General features: G+C 38.1%; 2 protein-coding genes across 18 annotated transcripts in view; both read right to left on the bottom strand.

Moving 5' to 3' along the window:
• madd (MAP-kinase activating death domain) overlaps nt 1-6,959 on the bottom strand; it is a 58,162-nt gene extending 51,203 nt beyond the window's left edge. For all 14 annotated transcript variants that reach the window (XM_054610833.1, XM_054610856.1, XM_054610842.1 and 11 more), the window contains exon 1: nt 6,710-6,959. The gene's annotated coding sequence lies outside the window, so the exon portion shown is untranslated. The remainder of the gene's footprint in view (nt 1-6,709) is intronic.
• A 2,370-nt stretch (nt 6,960-9,329) lies between these two features.
• nr1h3 (nuclear receptor subfamily 1, group H, member 3) lies at nt 9,330-24,005 on the bottom strand. 4 transcript variants are annotated; one of them, XM_054611617.1, is made up of 11 exons: nt 23,817-24,005; nt 21,164-21,418; nt 18,744-18,826; nt 18,175-18,417; nt 16,539-16,805; nt 16,226-16,431; nt 14,859-15,038; nt 14,410-14,509; nt 13,985-14,098; nt 13,770-13,864; nt 9,330-12,945 (listed from the first exon to the last, which is right to left on the bottom strand). In XM_054611617.1, exons 3-11 carry the CDS (start codon nt 18,784-18,786, stop codon nt 12,799-12,801), a joined length of 1,395 nt encoding a protein of 464 aa, XP_054467592.1. In that variant the 5' UTR covers nt 18,787-18,826; nt 21,164-21,418; nt 23,817-24,005; the 3' UTR covers nt 9,330-12,798. The 4 variants fall into 4 exon arrangements, with proteins under 4 accessions (XP_054467592.1, XP_054467600.1, XP_054467607.1 ...); XM_054611625.1 differs by lacking the exon at nt 23,817-24,005 and adding an exon at nt 22,611-22,663; XM_054611632.1 differs by lacking the exons at nt 21,164-21,418; nt 23,817-24,005 and adding an exon at nt 19,950-19,976.
• Nucleotides 24,006-25,525: the final 1,520 nt, after the last annotated feature.

Raw genomic sequence — 25,525 nt, 5'->3', positions numbered from 1 at the left:
CATCTCAACTTCCCTGACAACATTACAAACATGAAAAACAATATCTGTGCTGCTTCATTGACAGCACATGATCACGAGTGAGTCGCCTGTTCTTCAAACAAAGTTACAGCCAACAAAGCTGAACGTCTTGTACATGTGATGAGACGGAACTCTGTTTAAAACAACAGAGCGATTATGCTCGGCTCAAGACTTGTTTGTCTAAAAAACTATTTACAGAAACACTTTTTTTTCCACATTCCAACAGATATTTGATTGATGTTTTAATCTGCAATAATGTGATATGTTACTTTTATTGCCACACCCCCCAAACGAGGAGGTCAAACTGCTTCATTTACATCTACGTCTGTTATTTAACTAGCATTGGTTGGTATAAACAGCATCGAAAGAGCACAACAATGTGCACATTCATTACAAAGAACCACTTGTGTCTGCAGTGAAGTCTGTCTCTCCCACGACAGATTTCACTCAGCATGATTGTTAAACGTTGTTATAAAATGGCAGCTCTACAAAGAAAGCCCTTGCTTTGTCATTCTAAAAAGGGACTGAGCACCGAAAAACTGCTGAAAACCAAACGTATGTACATTATCATGATCTACTTCCTACATCTAGTCACAGTGAAGCGGGGACGATGGGGGAAATGAAAGGTGTTAAAAACATATCTGACAGCACGGATAAGCCCACATTAGCGGCTGTAACGCATGTGTGATGAGCGACAGGATCTACTTTGGCCTTTTTATCTAACACCAACAAACGCCACATACAGAAACTCCACCCTGAAACGCAAACACGGTCCCCAGAGCAGCATTTCACTGTCTCTTAAAGGCTGCTATCCCTCCACTGATAAGATAATGGATGCATAATTTAACCAAGTGGTTCATAAGCTGTGCTATTTATGCATTTCAATTGAAAGAGTAACCTGGGAGGGAAACGACTAGAGCCTGTTTTTTCTGTTTAAATGAGCAGACCTCTGTCAAACTAAAAAGTCTGCACTTCAAGCCTAATTGGGCTATTTGTGAATTCATTCAAATCAAAAAAGCCCAATATATTTCTCTCTCAAACGCTTCAGAGATAACTATCCCCTAAAACTAGAAAGCCGATTGCTCCAAAAAAAAAAATAAGAAAAACTCATGAACACCAACTGGTATGTAATCAAGAGTTTCAGTTTGTTTTATTTATTTATTTCACCTTTTTTATCCACGATAATCCCATTGAGATTTTCAATCTCTTTTACGGAGGTGGTCCTGTTCAAGATGGCTGCATAAAACACATACAAACACAGATGACAGACTTAAGACCTATTTGCAAATTAATCGTATTACCCGGAACCTGCAGTCATTTTCAATAATTTCGGAAGTTGTTAAAGATCTTAATCCTGTGTGAATCTGTCGTAATTTTAGGTTCAAATTCCACCACAAATGACCTGCCATATTAAGCTAAACACCCAGGTCACGCGTTACTATTTGTAATATGCAAATAAGCTTCTCGTTCAAGGTTGAAATTTTATTTGTTTTGCTGCTTTTTTTGTTTTCTCTAAAAAGGTTATTTCTGCCTCCTTCGCGGTCGACAATTATAGAGGCTGCGTTGGCAATTTTAAATTAAAGATTTGACATTTTGTGTGATCTACACAGCATAGACACCCACTCGCACCTTAGCATGAGGTCTTATTGAAGTATTACAATTTTAAAAAATAGGCCTTTTGATATCATATATATAATATAATATTTTACGCAGAGCATTGACATAAACAGGTTAAGTAAAATACAGACTTCAATTAGACTTAGAATCACAGAGGTCATGGGGCTTTAAAAACAAAAGCAGCATTAAGTTAAAAACGACATAAAAACAAAAAAAATATTTAGTTTTGCTATAAACACATTAAAACCATGACAACTTTCAATGGGACTGACTGCATGACTACATTATATTTTATGTCAATTGTAAGTAAATGTCACATTTCAGGTGAATTTCATGCAACCCCAGCAGCCACGCCACCGCCAGCATGTGAGGCAGCTGTGTCCATTAGGGGTGACTTTACCACAGAGGGGCTCCAGATGCATTATGGGTCTAATTATGTCTAATAGCTCCACTTGAGAGTAGGGGAGCCATTCACAGAGGGACATAATACAGAGCTGAACCAGACTCTTAATGGAGCATGATGGTAAAATGGTCAAATGTGACTTAATTACAGAATAGATCCAAAAAAAAGAAATGCTTGAGCCACTGTCACATTAGCATTAAAACATAGCAACTTTAGCATTAGGAATGACTAACACTTCCCAATGCAGCAGTATTTGATGTTTGCGGTGCCATAAGATGACTTAGTGAGCTGAAACCATGTCTTGTTGAGTCACATTTAGTTTAAATATTCAAATACTCTGCCAGCCTGACACTACGCTATCTGCATTTGCATGTAAATGAACAAGAAGACCAAAGTAAGCCGTCCCTTTACATGAACAAGTATATCTGCTCGCAGAGACTGAGAAAGCGTACCCTCCTGTGTTGAAACACACTATTCTATCTGTAGCTCGAGCATGTTGGAGAGCGGCGAGGAACCGACACGACTTGATCCTGATACAGAAACCTGGGCTTTAGGTGTCGGCCGATACACAGCACTGATCAGATACCAGTGTTTAATTGATAAGCTGAAGGCCTCAATGTGTGGAAGAGACTGGGGTCATTCTTTGAAGTGTAAAGAACAATAATATGATAAATAAATACATAGATATACATTTTTGAAACATGCACCAGGACCTTGATGGAAAATCAAGTCCAATAAAAGTCCCCGTGTGAAACAAGAACGTAATGTTTATGTTTTTGTCACATCATTTGTGTACTTCAGTAAGATAAGATAAGATAATCCTTTATTAGTCCCGCAGCGGGGACATTTGCAGGATTACAGCAGCATAGAGATAGTGCAAACAAGAGACATAGTAAAAAAAAAAAACTATATCATAAATAAGTAATAAAAGTAATAAACAGGAAAGAATATTAAATAAGTTTTTTAAAGTTTTTAAAAAATCCACAATAACTAAAAAATATTGTAATGGCACTTCTGTGGTTATTTTATACCCAAATTACCTCCTTTTTCTGAACCTAAGTAGTTTTGTTGCCTAAAAATATGAGTTTATCTTGAAAAAAGACAAGTAACTTTTGGTAAGATATCATACTACTATCATACTACACTGAATATACTGTATATAGACATATAAATTAATTGAAAAGCTCGGCTCTATTGTCACAAATACCCAATCCAGCGATTTGAGTCATTATCGGCCTGGTACGGTGCATCCCTACTGAAGTAACTACTTGAACCTTCCTCACAGCAACGGCTTAATACTCCGTCAACATAATATATTCCAGCAGCGAGGGCTAGGCTCTATGCAGAATACAGATCCAACCCTCTTTATCTTGCAAAACCATCAAGACAATGAATCAACGTGCAGGTCTGGCAACGCGAACGCTTCCTGGGGCAACGCCAAAATGGCTTTTTTATGAAGCAGCAGAGCAGGAGGCAGACTCATCCTGCATCACGAAACAGAACCACAGCATTATTTTCAGATGAGGGTGGAAGGACTACGCCACTTCACTGATTGTATTTAAATTAACGAGCTTGGTGTTCAAACCTTGTTTCTCTCTCTGTATATCTCTAATAAAAATAACAAAAGAAAGGATAAAAGAATCACCACAACACAATCTTGAAAGGAAAGATAACGATGGAGGTTAACACAACAGATGAATCTGGTCGGCGTGCAGCATCACGGCTTATGTAAGCAGAGAGAGGAAATAGATATGATTCATGGGCTTTGAAACATTGACAGTCACAGTGATCAGCAGTATGTAGTGATGGAGAGGACACACAAACAAGAGGGATGAAGTACGGATCAAGAGAGTATTGATCGTTGAGTTCTCACTTTTAGATTACAATCATTTCCTTATTGATCCAATTCTAGAATGTTCCACAGCTGATTGAACAGATATAGGAACGATTAGGTCCCCTGTCGATAAAACTGGTTAGCACAAAATGAGTCTGACAAAAGTACCACCCTAAAATACACATGTTTTTAAGCCTTTTCCGGCTTGTGAACTCTAATTTTTGGTCCCAAAACTCCTAAAACCAAAGCCCTGGTGTTCTGTTGTCTACAGGTAAACAATAGTAGATGTTAAGATATGTGCCATCATGCAAGCTGCCACATGAAATTGAGAATGGCGAGCTTTTACAACCTATTTACATTTATAGCATTGTGTGCATTTGTTTTTTTTGCATGTTACCAATCATTTTGATGGTCTATATTGCATTTAATTTATACTCGATATTTTGCACCCTTACTTATACTTCTTTATGTTCATAGACCTTTCTCATATTTCTGACCTGAATACATATGAAAATATTATGCTTGTCCAATAATCATGCTTCTCCCTTAATCTAAAGGCCTCTTGACTCAATATATATGCACTTCATCCCAGGTGACACATATGTCAAGGAATAGCATTGTATTTTTGTTGTTATATATACACAGCGGGTAAAATAAGTATTGAACACGTCACCATTTTTCTCAGTAAATATATTTCTAAAGGTGCTATTGACATGAAATTGTCACCAGATGTCGGTAACAACCCAAGTAATCCTAACCCAAAATCACACCTGAGCAATGCATGCGACTAGTTTCTCCATACAGGAGGCGTCTTGAAGCTGTCATTACCAACAAAGGCTTTTGTACCAAGTATTAAATACATTTCAGTAAGCATGTTCAATACTTTTCCCCTGTGTCATTCCATTTTATTACAAATAACTTAATTTCTGAACTCATTCGTTTGGTTTTCTTTGTATGTATGGATTACTGGTGTCGTTACCAACATCTGGTGAAAATATCATGTAAATAGCACCTTTAGAAATATATTTACTGAGAAAAATGTTACTGCAACTATTGCGGAGTTACCTCTGTCTTCTGTTCACATTTAAATGCTTTATCAATAATGTTAGATTCCTGGACATTTTAACAATAGATGTAGTTCTTAGTTCACACAAATAATATGATGCATATATATATATATATATATATATATATATATATATATATATATATATATATATAATGAGCTTCAAAAAATATGTTACATTATTTGATTTAACTCAGTCATTTTAAAAGGTTGTTCTTATGTTTTTGCAATCACACTTGCTTTTTATAAATTCTAAAAAAAACTATACTAAATTTACTATTTTTATTTATTATTTGTACACATATCAATGATACAGTGACCTGTTTAAATACAGTGTTACAGTGATACATGTGTCAGTTACAGCTAACGGTTAACCAGCCTCCTCGTGTTACAGTCTCCATGGCGACACGTCACCGCCACTCCTGCTTAACGGGCTCTACGTCACGGATTAGCTAGAGCTAGCAAGCGTGCTAACCAACTGACGTTAGCTGCTAGCGTGCTAACCAACTGACGTTAGCTGCTAGCATTACATTACATTACATTACAGTCAGTAGTATGTTACACATCATTCACACACTGATGACAGGCTACCATCAAGCTGCCATCAGACTCTAACTGACATCCATCAGCCTTCAGGAGCAACTTGGGGTTAAGTGTCTGACTCAAGGACACATCGACTGTCGGGTATCGAACCACCGACCCTCTGATTGGAGAACTACCTTGCTCTCCACTACGCCACAGCCAGCGTGCTAACCAACTGACGTTAGCTGCTAGCGTGCTAACCAACTGACGTTAGCTGCTAGCATGCTAACCAACTAACAATAGCATTAGCACCTTACCAACTGACATTAGCTGCTAGCGTGCTAACCAACTAACAATAGCATTAGCACCTTACCAACTGACATTAGCACCTTACCAACTGACATTAGCACCTAAACAACTGACATTAGCACCTAAACAACTGACATTAGCACCTAAACAAACTGACATTATCACCTTACCAACTGACATTAGCACCTAAACAACTGACATTAGCATTAGCACCTTACCAACTGACATTAGCACCTAAACAACTGACATTAGCACCTTACTAACTGACATTAGCACCTTACCAACTGACATTAGCACCTAAACAACTGACATTAGCATTAGCACCTAAACAACTGACATTAGCACCTTACCAACTGACATTAGCACCTAAATAACTGACATTAGCATTAGCACCTAAACAACTGACATTAGCACCTTACCAACTGACATTAGCACCTAAACAACTGACATTAGCACCTAAACAACTGACATTAGCATTAGCACCTTACCAACTGACATTAGCACCTAAACAACTGACATTAGCACCTTACCAACTGACATTAGCACCTAAACAACTGACATTAGCATTAGCACCTAAACAACTGACATTAGCACCTTACCAACTGACATTAGCACCTAAACAACTGACATTAGCACCTTACCAACTGACATTAGCACCTTACCAACTGACATTAGCACCTAAACAACTGACATTAGCACCTAAACAACTGACATTAGCACCTTACCAACTGACATTAGCACCTAAACAACTGACATTAGCACCTAAACAACTGACATTAGCACCTAAAGAACTGACATTAGCACCTAAACAACTGACGTTAGCATTAGCACCTAAGCAGCTGCCGTTAGCTGCTAGCAGCAGCCGGAGGGACGGAGCTGTGGTCGGTCGGTTGTGTCGGTGATAAACAGGAGCTCAGTGTGTCTGAGGGAACGTCCCTACCTGCTGCTAGCGTTAGCCGTTAGCCGCTAGCTAACGTGTCGCTGCGGGGCTGCTGGTGAGGCCCGGTGGGATGAGGACTGTCGGCCACAGAGGAGAGAAGAGGAGGAGAGAAGAGGAGGAGAGAGAAGAGGAGGAGTCCGTCTGTCTCATCACAGGAGGAACGTGAGGAACGTGAGGAGGCGTTCTCCTCTAACGGGATGCTGCTTCAGTCTCACAACATCCTCTCCAGAGCGAGTTCCGCATGACAGAGAACGCTCCTCCTCTGGGGTGAGGAGGAGGTGGTGGTGGTAGTAGTGGTGGAGGAGGAGAAGGTGGAGGTAGTAGTGGTGGAGGAGGAGGAGGAGGATGTGGACAGTCTGAACAGGTGGAGGAGGAGGAGGAGGAGAAGGTGGTGGTAGTAGTGGTGGAGGAGGTGGACAGTCTGGACAGGTGGAGGAGGAGGAGGAGAAGGTGGTGGTAGTAGTGGTGGTGGAGGAGGAGGAGGAGGAGGTGGTGGAGGTGGACAGTCTGGACAGGTGGAGGAGGTGGACAGTCTGGACAGGTGGAGGAGGAGGTGGTGGAGGTGGACAGTCTGAACAGGTGGTGGAGGAGGAGGAGTCTGAGAAGGTGGTGGAGGAGGAGGTGGAGGAGGGTGGACAGTCTGGACAGGTGTTGGAGGAGGTGGACAGTCTGGACAGGTGGTAGGAGTGGAGGAGGTGGTGGAGGTGGACAGTCTGGACAGGTGGAGGAGGTGGTAGTAGTAGTGGTGGAGGAGGAGGTGGACAGTCTGGACAGGTGGAGGAGGAGGAGGAGGTGGTAGTATTAGTGGTGGAGGAGGTGGAGGAGGAGGTGGACAGTCTGGACAGGTGTTGGAGGAGGAGGAGGAGGTGGACAGTCTGGACAGGTGGAGGAGGAGGAGGTGGACAGTCTGGACAGGTGGAGGAGGAGGAGGTGGACAGTCTGGACAGGTGTTGGAGGAGGTGGACAGTCTGGACAGGTGGAGGAGGAGGAGGTGGTAGTAGTAGTGGTGGAGGAGGAGGTGGACAGTCTGGACAGGTGGAGGAGGAGGAGGTGGTAGTAGTAGTGGTGGAGGAGGTGGACAGTCTGGACAGGTGTTGGAGGAGGAGGTGGTGGTAGTAGTAGTCGTGGTGGAGGAGGAGGTGGACAGTCTGGACAGGTGTTGGAGGAGCAGGTGGTGGTAGTAGTAGTCGTGGTGGAGGAGGAGGTGGACAGTCTGGACAGGTGGAGGAGGAGGAGGAGGTATAAATATAAATATTATATATATTTTTATATATATATATTTATATATATATATATATATTTATATATATATATTTATATATATATATATATATATATATTTATATATATAAATAAATATATATTTATATATATTTATATTTATATATATATATTTATATATATATATAAATAAATATATATATTTATATATATATATATATAGGTTTGAGGATTAATTACGGAGTCTCACAGCCAGAGGAAAGAAGCTGTTTTGAAGTCTGGTGGTTCGGCAGCTGATTTACGTTTCAATTTAATTTTCTTTTTTATAGCCACAAATTATCCTCAGAGGGCTTTACAATCTGTACAATCTGTACAATCTGTACAGTCTGTACAATGTACGACATCCTCTGTCCCGGGACCCTCGCATAGGAAGAGGAACAACTTTAACGGGTAGAACAACAGAGGAGCGATCCTTCTCCCAGGATGGACAGAAGTGCAGTAGATAGATATAGATATAGATATATTAGATACCGTGTGTACAGAACTAACGACAAAATAGAGTTACAACACATTCGATGCATATGATATAAATTATTCATATAATAAGAGTACTAAGCAGAATAATAAACTACGTTATGTTGTACTGTGCGATGTCTGTATAGTCTGAAAGACAGCGGTACGTTTATTTGGTAAAGGGTCCATAAAATGTGTTTTCATGATCCTAAAATGTTTTCTAAGACGCCCCTAAATCCCAAACTTTTTATATCGGGCCCTTAACATTTCTAACAACCCCAATTCTTTCTTTGGCACCACACAATCCCAAAATGGGAACTCTGGTAATGTTTTGGTGTAGAAGAAAACAAACGTAACACTTAATGCTGACGCTACAGACACTCGTGTGTCTGTGGTTGCAATAGTTTCCTCAATAGTCAGTACAAACTGTTATGCCAACATTTTTTCGGGCCCTGAGCAGTTCAGTTACCTCAATTAAATATTATTACTAGCTATAATATTTATATTAGTATCAGTTTTTGAGATGCTGGTACACAGATTTTGTACACAATCCCCAAAAAATAGGGTAAAATTCCAAATAATTACATAAAATAGGGCACTTTTACCCCAAATGTCATCTAGTGACATCAAAATCTCAAATTAGCGAATCAACTCTTGAGTTATGGCAAAATAAAAAAAGCAAATAAAGCAAGGATGGTGTCCCATTTAAATACTAAATATATCGGAGTATAAGTGGACAATCGCTGAGGTTTTCCTGTAAGTCGCTTTGGATAAAAGCGTCTGCTAAATGACTGTAATGTAATGTAATGTAATGTAATGTTTTTAAATCTGATTTGAGACCCTGAACACAATAAAATATGAAAAAAATAAGTGATTGAGACCCATCAGCACTACAGCATAGCTTTAATTTATACTGTACATACAAAACAGAAGGTCTTCATGAGTCACGAGTATTAAAATAGGTTTGCATTTCTATACATCAACAATGTTTACAGTGTCACCCTTTGAAGACGGAAGAGTAGATGAGATCACATGACAATTACAGTATATACAGCACGATTAACCTTTGATACAGAACATGAACAATAAGAAAGAAAGAGGTGGGGTTTTTTTGCTCGTTTGATCAGAGTACAGCGCAGTAATTTATCTGTCAGTAGATTTGGGATTTAATTAGGACATGGTGGAAAATTCAACCCAATAATACAGAAGTTACTTTTTTAAACTGTTAGCGTTTGGTTGGAGAAAACCTGCAAACAACAAACCAAAAAAAACACACATTTCATTTCAAAAGAACCCCAAAAGAATTGAAAAAAACCCACTTGTATGGTTTAAAAATGCTCCACACTCTGATTATTCTGCCGTCTTTTAATATTGTTCAACTTGGGAAAAAGAAAACCATGAAACATATCACTAAAGGGTTAGAAGAATGCAAGAAAACAAAAAAAAAAACATCTATTCAGTGTGAAAAAATTGAATTCAATTTTGAAGGGTGGAAGGCAAAGCGGCTCGATACATTACACGGTCAGAAAATGAGTGGAAACTCTTCGTTATTTTGTTTTCTAATATCAAGCTTGATATTTAAGTCTGTCAACTTTTGTCACACAGCTAAAGACGGGAATTCAACTTAAGCTCCTCGTGTTGCCTTTTTATAACTTGTTTCCAGTTCGGTAGCAGGAAGAATGCTAAAAAGAAGCCTTTTGCCAAGTTTTTTTTTTTTTTTTTTTTTTTTTTTTTTGTCTAAGCAGCTGTTGAGCAAGAGGAAGGAAAAACGCTCCGGTTACTATTGTTTCTCTGAACGCTGTACGATAAAGAATGAGGAAAGAAAAACATCCATTTGTTTGTGATCATTCAACCGACCAATAGGTGGAGCTCACTGAAATTTGATGCACAAGGAAGCATTAAAAAAAATAAAATAAAGAAAATCACAAATCTATTTCATAAATCGTAAAAGCATCGAATGGCAAAACACAACCGCGGCGGTAACTGTTGACTCAACAATTTATGCTTTTACTGTTATTAGAGTTGCATTAGTAAGTGCTAAAGTATAAGATCTGTTAAAGGATGGGATTGAAAGTCAAATAAAAAAAATTAATAAGACCATTTTTGAGATCCGCAACAGGTCGTTAAATCCAACAAACATAATATGTAATGCAGATATATTACTGGATGAAGAGAAAAAAAAAAAGAAGACAACACAAGTCTACGATTGAAATTCAAATGATCAAAACACAATTAAATTCGGATCAAATCAAAACAATGCCTGGCTGTCATAACTGAGAAAGACGACCCTTGATCCTGCGTTACTGAAAGTCGTGCATATTCGTATTTCAATAAATGTTCCTGGTTTGCTTTAACAGGTTGGCTGTCAAATGAAACATTCTGAATTAAATTGTACCTGCAAATGGTAAAAAAAAAAAAATGTACAATGCTTGATTTTAACGTAAAAGCTGTGTTATGACAGAGAAGACTGCATTTGAATTGGTAATGCAACTCTAATGGTATCACCTGGTAATTAACATTTTTGTCGTCTGGTTTTCAGCCCTAAAAATAAATAAACTTCACAATTCTGAGTTTGCGTTGACATTTCTTTTATCATCCGTTATGCATTTCAAGTTTACACTGCACAGGAGAAAGCATCGAAAACACAGCATGAGTAAAAACACCGAAATCTTTGTCGTTATAAAGTTGATTATAACTTCAAACATTTGAATGTTTCTACTCATTGGCTGTTCTCTACTTCCTGTTAATAGAGATTTTGGTACATTTCTTTTCTTAACGAGGCTTTCCTAAATCTGTTAAAGCTGTTGGTGTCCAGTTTAGATACTCAGACGGTTGTCGACCTTCAGATAGAGACGGTTTCCCTCCGGATATTCAGCTATACATTTCCCCTCCGTGTCATTCACACGGTTTATTATCAAAAATAAAAGGCTGTCACATCTGCTACATCCTGTTCGAGCTATACGCGTGTTGCTTTATACATTTCTCACACCTTCAAATGCTGAAGTGATAAAACGACAAATCAAAATATGAAAAAACAACTGAACTGCTTTGTGATGAAATGAACAAAAAGTACATCTCTCATACACGTTAATTACAAATAAGGAGATTCTTTCTATTTATGATTTATAAATACATCTTTGTCAGGAAGGATTTCTTATTCGTTTTAAAAAGGAGGGTGACAGAGATGGTACTTTGACTTCCTCTAACGTTTATTCTTTACATGGAATTTTAAGATACGTTAGTACCTCTGATTTTTAAAAAAAAGGTACCAGTGCTGTGTGTAAAATAAAGGTTTAGTCACATCGTTAGTTTCCTTTTAACGAGGGCACAGTCTGCAGAGTTTTACTTTCTCCTGCGTTGAGTATGTGATTGTACAATCTGTGTGTGTGTGTGTGTGTGTGTGTGTGTGTGTGTGTGTGTGTGTTCTACAGTTTGTCTTGTGAAAATAAATATACACTTTACATGAAAGTTAACTGGCGTCTAGAAATGACCAAAAGGGCCTCTTATGAAGTGGGAAGAAAAACTCAAAGTATTCTTATAGGTATTAAAGAAGCCTCTAACTCCCCGAGGTCTACTTCACATTACTTTACCTGAGCGACTACACCAACCTTTTTCATTTCTGCACCTACTCCTAACAGGAACACAGGCTATTTGTTGCCATATCACAATGCACAATACCAACCAGATGGCCTACCGCTTTACCCCAACATCAATAAAGTGAACAGCACCGTGTGTGTGTGTGTGTGTGTGTGTGTGTGTGTGTGTGTGTGTGTGTGTGTGTCTGCTCATACGTAACTCTGCATCCATCTCCACCTATTGCACGACTGCAAAAAAAAAAACCGAACAAAAAACACACCTCACTATTTCAACCGAATGTGCAGCTTTGATCCTGACGTTGGAGCTCAGATTATAAACGTTAAGAGGACGCGTATAGAACTGCTCTAGAAATCGACTTTTCAAGACGTATGAAAATCAAAGAAAAACTGGCTAAAGAGCCTCATGCTGGTTTTTAATAATTCGCCATAATCATGTCAGCATCTACTCAAAAGTAAGAACAACGAAAAAGGCTCAAAGACAACTAAGGTGTTCATGTTTCTCCTCGTGAACACAACAAAACATTTAGCAGTCTGTTTGAGAGCAAAGGGGTGACGGTGCTGCCTCATCCGCCTCATCCTCCTCATCCTCCTCCTCATCCTCCTCCTACCACCACCACGAGAGAAAAAAACCAAAACAATCTCACTGCTCTAACCGTCTCCTGAGCACACGGGCAGGGAGGAGTCAGTGTCCCCTGCTGGATGCCGTGTCCGTCTCGGGCTTCAAAGAAAGTGTTTGTTTGTGACATCGGGGGTCCGCAGTCACTCGTTGACGTCCCAGATTTCAGAGAGCAGCGGGGGGAGCTTCTTGTCCTGGAGGCGGAGGGCAAAGACCTGCTCTGAGTGGACGCTGCTCAGCGTGCGGAGGCTCACCAGCTTCATCAGCATGCGGGGAAACATCAGATGATCCTGAGGGAACACACATTTATAAAAAAAATACAAAAAGACTTCTAGGAGAGTGGCGGAGACATTTGGCCCTATGATCACCTCTGCAACATGTCTGCAGGAATGATTTATAATGAACCGTAGCTCCGTTTGAAGTTGATGTGCGAAAGAAACAAAGTATTCAAGGGCCTGTGTCCACACGACGGCTTTTTCTGGCAGAAAAGCGTCCAAAATGCGGTTTGGTTTCACAATACAAAAATATCATAATAACATATTAACACTAACAATCCTTGTAAGGTAGACTAGCATTGGCCTTTGCTTTGTATCATCTATTTGGGCTACTATCTATTTGTTGTACATTGTTTCTTCACCATGAGCATCAAACGGAGGAGGTCTTCTTCATACTTTGTCTGGATGAGTTTGTCATCTGCGACACAAGCCGTACGGGGATAAAAGCACAACTCACCAGCAAATGAGCGTTTCAGTCTTTGTTATGATCGAAACATAAAGTTCAGGTTAGACAGACACGTTAAAAACAAGCTTCTCCTAAAAGTGACTACACGTTATTGAAAAGTTCTGAGATTCACGCTGTGTACTTATTGGGAACTATTGGAAAAAAAGATGCTGGCGTTCTGAAAAAGACTCGATGTGGACACGAGGCCCAAAGTCCCTTACATTTAGTAGCTTCATTACAATATAACCGTTTCTCCAAACAGACTTTTTTTATGTCGCAAACAAACTGCTCTTGTTAAGCTTTAAGCCCCGCCCCCCTCCAGTAACCTCGGCCCTGACCCAATGTGCCTTTCAACATGACGGCGGTCACGAGACGAGAGGTTACGTAAACTTACATTTGGTCTCTTTATCATGATGTAAGAGCGAAGCGCGTCCACGTAGGGCTGCTGCAGCCGCTCCACCAGGTCGTGATCCTGCACGTTTGGCCGATCTGAACAGGGTTTTAACAGACAGACACTTTTATTACAGACTGTTTGGGTTCAATTTGATTCATGCTTACAGAAAAATGAAACCGTAAACAATCCTTAAAAAGTTTAGAATGGATTCTGACCTGCGGAGAAGATGTTGATGGCGATGAGCAGGGCGTATTCTGCCTCGTCCAGATGCAGGTCGTTCATTCCTTTAGAGAACTCAAAGATGGGGTTGATGAACTCAAACTGAAGCCCTGAGGAGGTGAGAGGTGAGAGAGGGACACGGAGAACTTTAAAAGAAGGAAGTGTGTTTCTTTTTCTATAGTAAACATATCCTATTGCTAAAACTACGCACAGTGTTTATCAGTTTCATATGTTGTATTTATTATGGATAAGAAAATAAAAGACTATTTACAGATAGTGAAAAACAAACCTTTAAAGACTAAACATGCTCAACCTGGTTAAATCTGCTCATACTCTTTTTTTTTTTAACAGCATGCAGCTTCAGTGATACCAGATATTCATATCCCATAAACATGTGACAGGCAGAAACAAGTAAAAGCACCTGCTTTGGCGAAATCCTCCTTATTATAGCTGAAATCCTTCAGGAACGTGATGCTATCAATAGCAGGGTTGTACCGACGAGATGTCTCGAGCAGCATAATCTGAGGAAGACAAGAGACGTCACGGTGAGTGGAATATTAATACGCAGACAAAATAAGACAAACGGATGTGGTTGTCAAACTCATGCAGGAAGCAGGTAAGCTGTCAAAACAACATCAGTGAGGAGCAGAATGTCCATCAGTGCTATCGATTACTAAATGTTTAACAAACTTATTTTGCATAATGCATGCTAAAACTGCAAATTAAGACCATACAAACATATTTTTACATCAGTGTATTGTTTAAATTCCTGTATTTAATTAACGAACATATTTAAGAAAGTGTTGACAACAATCATTTCAAACTTGAAGCAGCTATAAGAAACATGTAGAATTCTAAGTAATGACAAACCTCAATGGTTGACGTCTTCAGCAGCGCTATCTGGTCCTCCCTGGTGAGCTCCAGGAAACCAGGAAGCTGCTTCGCGAAGTCCACGATCTCCTGGACCGACATGATGGCGAGCTCGGTGAAGTGGGCGAACCGCTGCTGACGCACCTCTCGGTTCTGCGGGTCCTGACTCTGCGGCCACGGCTGTCAGATTCACACACACACACACACACAATATAAAATGAATTGGTTAGCATGGAGTAAACATTTACCAGATACAGACACAGAATTCAGGTTAAACCTAGATTGCAGAGATGCAAAAATAAAGTACACTTTTACTAGAAATCGACCACAGATGTCCCTTATTGGTTCTTTTATCTGGGTTCTTTTAACGTTATCACACTGCAGAATCTCCTCTGCACTCTGTGTCGGGGCTGAGCTCCTCTACCCACCACACACACACACCACACACACACACACACACACACACACACACGCACACGCACACGGTGAAGTGAAGATAACCAAAACAGCTACACTTGCCGTTACTGTAAGTGCAATAAAACCATAAAGTAAAAAGCAGACACTTTATCAATACATCTGTTTAACAAGCATTCAAACGTAAACATGTAGAGATTCTGCTCTGTCTGCAGCCCATATTGTATATTATTGTTGCTGTACTATAAACAACATTTTGTTAGTTTAAATAAAGTCTAATCCAATAATGCAATTACTCTTTTTTTTAAGCAATATATTAAAAAGCAATTATTTAATAATGAAAAAGATTCAATAAGAGCATCGATAAAGAGCCGAACGGATAAAGAGTATTGATTAGAGAAATAGTATTGATAAAATCCTAACAACATCCAGTCCACACACACTCCAGCAGTCACACAGGAACAGCATTTAGTCTCACTAGCAGCTATATGTTCTCCTGAGGTGAGGCAGAAAACCAGCCTTCCACACCAGCACCTTCCATAATGCAACCTGTTACATATTCTTTAAATTAATTATATTAATTATACTGTCAGTCTTGTTCACCGTTGTTTGTGGGCGGTCTCATCACCGTACATGTCGATACAACCAATGTGTTTATGATTAAAGTGTGTACAAGAGTACAAACTTCTTCATAAATCTAGCCTCTTAAAGGCAGGGTTGATAATCTAATCTTCTTTTTGGGGGATATTTTCTGACAGCAATCAACGAATCAAATGCTCTTACAAACAAAAAAAGAAAAGAAAAAGACCCGTCCCAAGGTATTCACGATTGATTATTTTGGTTATGTCTCCAAGTATGTTTTACTGAATTTAGCAATAAGTGGGTGTAATCAAATCACTGGTCGATAACTGGTGAAACACGGTCTAAATCTCTCCTCTGAGACGTTCACTTACCGTCACCTTCGGTCGGTCAAGGAAAGACCTCTTGTTGCATTGCTTCTGCATGGCCACCAGCTTCTCAATCATCTCCTGCTGCTGCGGATCCAGTGTGACCGTTTCCTGCGGTGGCGTCGGCGTGACCACCGTGGACGTGCGGGCCGTCTCGTCCTCGTGCTGCTTCTTCATCTTCTTCCGTCTGATTTGTTCCTCCGAGAGCACACCTGCGGGTCAAAAAGGGGATACGCTCAGCTCAGGATGTTCCATTTGATTCTCGTGATTTTACACTCTAAATTTAAACTCTTCTTCGTTCGGCGTGCAGACAACTCACACTGCTCCAGCATTCCCGCCTCCCGACACTTGCGCAGGCGGCACTGCTGGCACTTGCGCCGCATGTACATGTCCATCTCGCAGCGGCCGTTGTTCTTGCAGTTGTACTGGGCGCTCTTGATGACGCTGCGTCGGAAGAAGCCCTTGCAGCCCTCGCAGCTCAACACGTTGTAATGGAAGCCGGAGGCCTTGTCGCCGCACACGCTGCACACCTCGTTGCCCAGCATCTTGGGCGCGGGGCCCTTCTTTCTCTTCACTGGCTGACCATCTGAGAAACGTTAAAGAAAGAGGTGACGAACCACGTTAAGAACTTTGAACTGTTTCAGTGGCGATTCTCTGAGGCAGCAGCTTTTACTCCGAGGGTTATTCGATGTGTGCCGGAGGATCGGCAGTGTCCGCTCTTATTTGAATGAAGAGAAGATAAGTATTTCCAGGCATCCTATGAAAACACAGACTACCCTGTATGCAAAACATTCGATAATATAATAAGATGTACTGTTTGTACAATGCAAATTAAATTAAAGCACCTGCTGTCGTACATGTTGTGTAATGACAGATTGTCTGCACATCCAGACAAAGTCAAGAAAACATTGTACTAAGTATTGTGGCTCAAATTCATATTACTTCATGAAGCTTTCAGCAACTTAGAGAGAGTTTGCAACATAAAAAACACACTTAGCTACAGACGTATTAGAAACTCTCGTACAATCTGATCCAATTCAAACATGGGTATAATGGGTAGGACTGCATTGGGATGTACAGGTTAATCTGAGATAAGCAGAAAATAATACTGGTTAGTCCAGTCTGTGGAAGTCGTCCGACCAGTCCAAATACTCACTGACAGAAACTCACCATACCTAGATTTAAGAATACCGAATACCTCCAAAAAAAGGTTATGACCATTTAACAAAAACAAAAAGTAAAAATAGACATTTAAGTCTTGAGTCAAATGTAGCCTTTGCTCGGGTTTTCATTTTCAGATCGTTGACACATTCATTATGTCCATCTTTACTTAAATTATGATTTTGGGTAGAGACTACCGTTTTTTCCAGATATGAAACTGGACATTCCCACAAAACAAGGATGTGTGATATTTAGTTGACCCTCTGAACGCAGTTTCAGGGCGTTTTTTTTTTTTTACTCCGGTCACATTTTTTCTCTCTGTGACCTCTGTCTGTTTATATAATATCTTAGTTATTGTGGATTTTAAAGTTTTTTACTTATTTATTATTCTTAACTGTGTTATTACTTATTTACTTATTTAAAATACTTATTTAAAATACTACTGCAATATACAAAGTCCTGCACCTCCATGGAAACAGCACAAACATGGCTAGAAGTATAAGAACTCAAATATGTTTTTTGTGCAGTATGACAGTTACCATGCCATAAATCAGGATAGAAGAATAAAATGTTTTGGATGAAACATCACAATTTTAAGCTTCGTTTGGTTGTTTTTTCTGACGGAGCGTGCGTCACACACGACTATTGGCTTGACGGAAAGATGAAAATCTGACGAAAATGATAGTTTTGGTGACTTTTTGAGGAAAACATGCTTTTTAATCACGCCGGTGAGTTTTGCAGTTCAATGTCAGTTATGGAGAGAAACATTTCAGCTGCAAGCACTTTTCGCTCACCTGAGCTGGCAGGCGTGTCCCCCGCTGAAGGATCCGGCTTAATGTCGCTCGGCTCCACCGGCAGAGGGCTGCTCATGTCGGTCAGCGGCAGGCCGTTGTGTGGGGGGGCGGGGAAGTCATCTGGCTGGGAGAGGTCAGCCAGCGACAGCAGGCCGCCGGGCTTCATTGCGTTGCTTCTGCCGCTCTCCTCAACCATGCAGTCCAGCTGCAGCTCAGAGGCCCCGACAAACACCTTACTCTCATCTGACGGAGGAGACACAAACACATACGCGTTCAAAACAAACCGCCTCGTACCGACTCCTATTTTTGTGAAGCTTATAACATAAAATTTCTGCTCAAATTGCTCTTTTGTTTGTTGCTTTAGAAATCAAAGCAGTCCTGTCACATGTGGATGCATTTAACACCCCCATGCGTGGTCTTGGTTGTATTATAAATCTTTTATATGGACAACATAGTGGATAATAGAATAAAAACACCAGACTGGATAGCCTCGCCTGGAGCATACAACAAGAAAAGAATAGAAACGCAGCGTCTCTGAGAGAACTGAACCCTGACCCGTTTCCTCTTACCATGACCAACATCTGGGATATCAGTCACAGACAGCGTGGACATCTTCTGCACAGCAGCTTGTCATTACGAAATCAACGTGTACCTGTGCGACCAAAAAAAGAACAATCATGGTCAGTTATGATGGCAATTTTACAAGAAAAGACGTGTTAAAGGGCGATAAACAGCGAAGGGACGTAAACCTCCTGATATGCGTCCGTACAGGCCGTGTACATTCAGAACAGGGGTGTAGTTATAGTGCATCAATGGCAGGAAAATGACTGTAAAATGAGCTTGAACCGCATAACGCAGTTCTTAGAAAGAGCTGAAAGATATCAAGTCTTAGAACCAGCTGAGATCTATGAAAATGCATGCAGATGAAAGCCGACGGGCTGCAGAAGCAGAAATGAAAGTTGGTCATGTGCAACGCATGGGCGCATTTCAGGAAACTGATTCAGCGGACACACATGTATGATTGTTGGCTATTCTTAACCAGCCTTTGAGATGGAAAAACATAGACTTTCTGCAACCAGTTGTGACAAGTAAAAAAGCTTTAACAATTATTATGAGATATAGTATAGCAGTGTACTTAGTATGATGACTTCATAACTCTATTACAACAATAAATCAGTTTATCAAGTCAACATAACTAAAACTAATGCAGTTTAATACAACAGTACTGCAATAAAACTTTTTTTAATGGTTTTAATTTTCTGTTAAAACTGATATGAATGGGATGGATAAAATGACCGGATGGAACTGTCAGTTACTGTAAAATACAGTGAATAATATACCTGACAAATTAAGGTAATTTATTTGTTTAAAAATTCCAGCAAAACAAAGTTAACAGCATAGAAAAAGCCATTTATATCAAGTTGAGACTGTGTCTGAGAGGTTCTGTGGCCTCTGCTGACCATCAATTATTTGCTGTATGCTTATTAAAAGTAAAGTATTTAAAAAAGAATATGAATATGAATGTCAGACAAAAAAGGACTCTTCCAATCCTTTAGTATACTTCCAATCCTTTAGTATACTTTAAAGTATTACAACCGTCTGAAACATTCTCAAAAACGTACCTTGTTTTCTAAATGTCTGTAATTTGACAGCCGACAGACTACAAATCAGTGCAAAGATGCAGAACATAATCAATCCATCTACTATAATTTACCTTTCTAAAATCAGAATCTAAACTTGGTTTGCTTATGTTAGTCTATCACTGCTAATATTACCTTATGAGCTGCTTGCTAGTAGTCCCATTCATTCCATGTGGACCCGTGTGTGTGTGTATTGTTAAGAGGCAGCCAGGATTATGCAACCGTTTGTGATGTCACCTTATCGTCACATATATGAGATGTGATTACCCAACATCACTCGAATAGCTAAAGATTTACATATGCCACCTGATCTGTCAACTGAGGAACTCTAAAGCTGATGGCAGCGATATCAAAAACTTACTCTCAGACAATAATGATATAATAAAAGTATTAATGAAAAAGTTGCCCATGAGATAACTCGGGACAGTCACAACAAAAGTCATAAATGAAGGTCAAGCTCAACACTAGACAGACAAAAATAAAACTAAATGAAGTGTGATTAAATAAGACCGTTTCTATCACCTACAATAAAACACCAAACACACGTGATTAAGCCATGTTAGCGGTGACAACAGACATTTTCAAAGCCCCGATGATGAGCTCCTAAAAACTACAGCGAGTATCAGATATCTGTGACAATGGGAACAATGTGTTTAATTTAAATCTATGTTTATATACTTCATACATTATATACTGGAATTATAATTATCCGGTTTAATTAAAAAAGGTTTAATCTTTGAAGGTAATTCCTATTTTTTTTTTTTAAATTGCTGGTGTACTTATTTCACAAATAAATAAAATTAATTATATTTATAAACTCTTTTTACAAAGTTATAAAAGCCTGATGCTGCCTTACACATGAAATAATAATCCCAGTCTCTTCCACACAGTGAGGCACACAGCTTTTTGATCAAACACTTCAATATTGGCCGATACCCAAAGACCAGCTATAAGAAAAAGGACTGGAAAAAGTCAAATCAATGCATCCTTAACTATGTTTGCCTTTAAAAATATCAATATCAGCATTTCACAGCAATGTCACAGATTTGCTGCAGAGAAAGAAATAACTTCTTCTAGGATTTTTAAAGATAAAATAAGATAATCCTTTATTAGTCCCACAGCGGGGAAATTTGCAAGATTACAGCAGCAGAGAGGATAGTGCAAACAAGAGACATAGTAAAAATACAAGTATTATAATTCAGTAAATAAATATAATAGCCTTTAAGTTTCCAATTAAAAAACTAGCCTTTACAAGCCTTTTAGCTCTAGATAACAAACAAACTAGCTTCATTAAGCTCAACATATATTTTGCAACAGTGACTCTGTGACAGGCAAAGTGTTGACCTTACCTCTGGAGTTGATGTCTTATTTATCGTCTATCCATCCTGCCCAGGAGAGTCCACACACACACACACACACACACACACACACACACACACACACACACACAAGCCTCCGTCTGTCGATTTCCCGGCGCTGATGCAGGACTTGCTTTTGCCTGATGAGCCTCGAGGATGCCAAATCCCCGGTGACTTATCGGGGCGGAAATTATAATGACTCGATATCTTGAAGACAGTGAGTCGGGGAAGAAGACGAGTCCCTTTCTACAATGCCCAATGGGAGACAGGAGGGAAAACAGAGAGAGGGAGGGAGGGTGAGAGAGGGAACACCAGAGGTTACTATTGGTCATTTGCGTTGCTCTTAAATCCCCACAGGGCCGTGGCGCTCCAGCTTTTTTTCCCTCTTTGAACCTTTCAGCAGCTCATTTCACTCAGGGATGACCCCGTCTTTCCTCCAGTTGTTTCAAAAGTAAACATCGTGGTCCCTGAATCTGCAAAAGTCGATACCATTCAAAGCCTTTCTTATTAAAACAATACATTAAGCCAGATTTAGAACAAATCTTATATTCATACATGGAGAAACAACAAGTCAATAAGTCAGATGTGATGCCAGCAGAGGGGATCATAAATCTAAACTATTGTTCTGGAGTCTGTTTTACAGACACAACAGGTATCTAGTTTTATTGGGTGAATTCACATTCTCTGGTCGTAAAGCATTTCTGCTCTGCCTGTAACCTCATGTCATCTCTCTGTACAAGTCCAATGTCCCCTGCATCTTATCAGCCAGTCACCTTTGTCCATGGGCATGTTTTTCCTGGATGTCTGGAAATGAAATGAACGCACTAACCAAATCAATAAAGCACTGAATATCAACAAAAGCTCTTTTTCTTTTTTAATCTAACGCCGCAACACTCCACAACAGCAGTTTCTTTTTAATCTTACTAGTTCTATCTTAACTAAGCAAAACAACATTTGTTCCATCAATTTAATAATTCAACTAGATTTATGTGCCAGGACCATATCTTGCTGACACCCCAAAAACAGACAACTTATTACACAAGCAAATGTAAATACAATGACTGCCTGAAACAATTACCCAATCCACAGCAAATTTGTCAGCAATATTTAAATGATCAATCACACATTTAGTCATTTTCAAAGCAAAAATTATTGAAAAAAAGGACTGGTTCCAGCTCCTCATACGAGACTTTTGACAACTTCAAAGCTTAAATAAATTGCAGCAGTTTCTCATTTTTTGTCAACATCAGCAACAACGCTGGCGGGTTTACAGAGTGATTCTGAGAAAGCTGTGTTCATAAACGCCTCGCAGGCAGTACAGCCAAGCATCAGTGTAAAATACAGTCAGCATGACTTAGTGGGAAATGTCCCTTTGAAAAAGTCTCAAAAAAAGGGACCAACGGATGTATCCCTCCCCGGTGAAGCAAAAGCGGACTACCTTACTCAGCAACAACTTGGTGTGAAAGCAGAGAGTCAGTGCTTTCAGGAGTCACAGGCTCCACAAATGACTTAAAGTTCCCCACAAACATATCGACAGAAGAAGAAGTGCACTCAGTTATTTAAGGTCTTGCAGACCCACCCAGATGATTTCACTTCTTCAGACTGGAGACTCCTGTCAGGTTAACACTGGGGCGGGGGGCTGTGCTGGGAAGTATGAATAAACAAATATATACAGTACCAGTCAAAAGTTTGGACACACCTTCTCATTCAATGGTTTTTCTTTATTTTTTTCTACATTGTAGATTAATATTGAAGACATCCAAACTATGAAGGAACACATATGGAATTATGTGGTAAACAAACAAATGCTCAACAAACCAGAATATGTTTTATATTTTAGATTCTTCAAAGTAGTTGAATGAGAAGGTGTGTCCACACTTTTGACTGGTACTGTATATAAAATAAATATATATATATATATATCTATAAAAATATATAATATATATATATATAAAAAATATATATCTATATAAAATAAATATAATAATAAATATATATATATAAAAAAATATATATACATATAAAAAATAAATATATACATATAAAAAATATATATATAAAATAATATATATATATACGAAATAAATATATATAAATATAAATAAATATATATAAAATATATATATATAAAATAAATATATATATAATAAATATATATAATATATATATATAAAATAAATATATATAAAAATATATATATAAAATAAATATATATATACAAAATATATATATATATACAAAATAAATATATATATAATAAATATATATATAAAATAAATATATACAAAATAAATATATATATATAAAATAAAAAATATATATATATAAATATACAAAAAGATGTATACAAGATGAAAACACAACCTTTGCTAAGCTGAAGCAGCTAACACCCAGTTAGCCTCGGCGGCTAGCTGAATTAGCTACTTAAGCTAGCCGCCTCTCATTTCACAATCGCGTTCCGTAAACACCCCAAACATCCTAAAACACACCGGACACGTGTCCCTCTGACCCCGGGGACACCTGTCCCCTCACGTCCAGACCGCAGAGCTGGTGCTAGCGTTAGCCTTTAGCTTCCTTTAGCTCCACAGACCCAAACAGGGCCGTCGTGGTGAGCCCGAAACCCCGAGAAACAACTCCAACTCACCTAGCAACCGTTAGCTTAGCCTGCTCCACATGACTGCCACAAAGCAGGGCTGGAAGACGTAAAATATGTTACGACTTTTTGGACTAGTTGTTGGCCTCGGAGCGGGGAGTTTATGCTTCTCCCGTCTGTTGACAGCTCGGAGCTAGCATGTTAGCTCGCTAGCTAACCAGCGGAGTTATGTCATGTGACCCAGAGGAGCTCAGGCTGCTGCGTGCGCAACCAGGAAACAGATTTGCATCACGTGGGAGGCTGGAGCCCAGGGTTTGGTCTGACAGGCTGCTGGAGGAATGTCATTATGTATTTTAACTCAGTTATTGGTACTGTGGTTAAATATTATTGGGTATTTAATAATAGTAATAATTATGGGTTTTATTTATATAGCACACTTTAAAATACAATGAAATCTCAAGGTGCTGTACAGGGTTAAACAATCACAATAATGATCATAATCACAAATATAATAATAAAACGCAAAAATAAATATAAACATAATAAAATCTAAGAATATACAGTACTTTATATATTTTATATATATATTTATTTTATATATATTATATTTTATATATATATATATTTTTTAATATATATATATTTATTTTATATATATATATTTTTTTATATATATTTCTTTTTATATATATATTTATTTTATATATATATATATTTATTTTATATATATATATTTATTTTATACATATATATTTTTTTAACATATTTTTTTATTTTATATATTTTATTTTATTTATTTATATATATATTTATATTTATATTTTTTATTATTTATTTTTTTATTTTTATTTTATATATATTTATTTTATATATATTTATTTTTTTTTATATTTTTATTTTATTTTATATATACAGTACCAGTCAGGTGTTTGGACACACCTTCTCATTCAATGGTTTTTCTTTATTTTTATTTTTTTCTACATTGTTGATTAATATTGAAGACATCCAAACTATGAAGGAACACATATGGAATTATGTGGTAAACAAACAAATGCTCAACAAACCAGAATATGTTTTATATTTTAGATTCTTCAAAGTAGTTGAATGAGAAGGTGTGTCCAAACTTTTGACTGGTACTGTATATATATAAAATAAAAATATATATAAAATAAAAATAAAGAAAAACCATTGAATGAGAAGGTGTGTCCACACCTTTGACTGGTACTGTATATATATATATATAAAATAAAATAAAATATATAAAATTAAAAATAAAAATAAAGAAAAACCATTGAATGAGAAGGTGTCCAAACTTTTGACTGGTACTGTATATATAATATAAAATAAAAATATATATAAAATAAAAATAAAAATAAAGAAAAACCATTGAATGAGAAGGTGTGTCCACACCTTTGACTGGTACTGTATATATATAAAATAAAAATATATATAAAATTAAAATTAAAATAAAGAAAAACCACTGAATGAGAAGGTGTGTCCAAACTTTTGACTGGTACTGTATTATATATATAAAATAAAAATACATATAAAATAAAAATAAAGAAAAACCATTGAATGAGAAGGTGTGTCCACACCTTTGACTGGTACTGTATATATATATATAAAATAAAAATACATATAAAATAAAAATAAAAATAAATAAAAACCATTGAATGAGAAGGTGTGTCCAAACTTTTGACTGGTACTGTATATATATAAAATAAATAAATATATATTATTAAAATAAAAATAAAGAGAAA

This window comes from Anoplopoma fimbria, chromosome 2, assembly GCF_027596085.1.
Source record: "Anoplopoma fimbria isolate UVic2021 breed Golden Eagle Sablefish chromosome 2, Afim_UVic_2022, whole genome shotgun sequence".
NCBI classification, from domain to species: domain Eukaryota; kingdom Metazoa; phylum Chordata; class Actinopteri; order Perciformes; family Anoplopomatidae; genus Anoplopoma; species Anoplopoma fimbria.
This window is presented reverse-complemented; position numbering and strand designations above follow the sequence as displayed.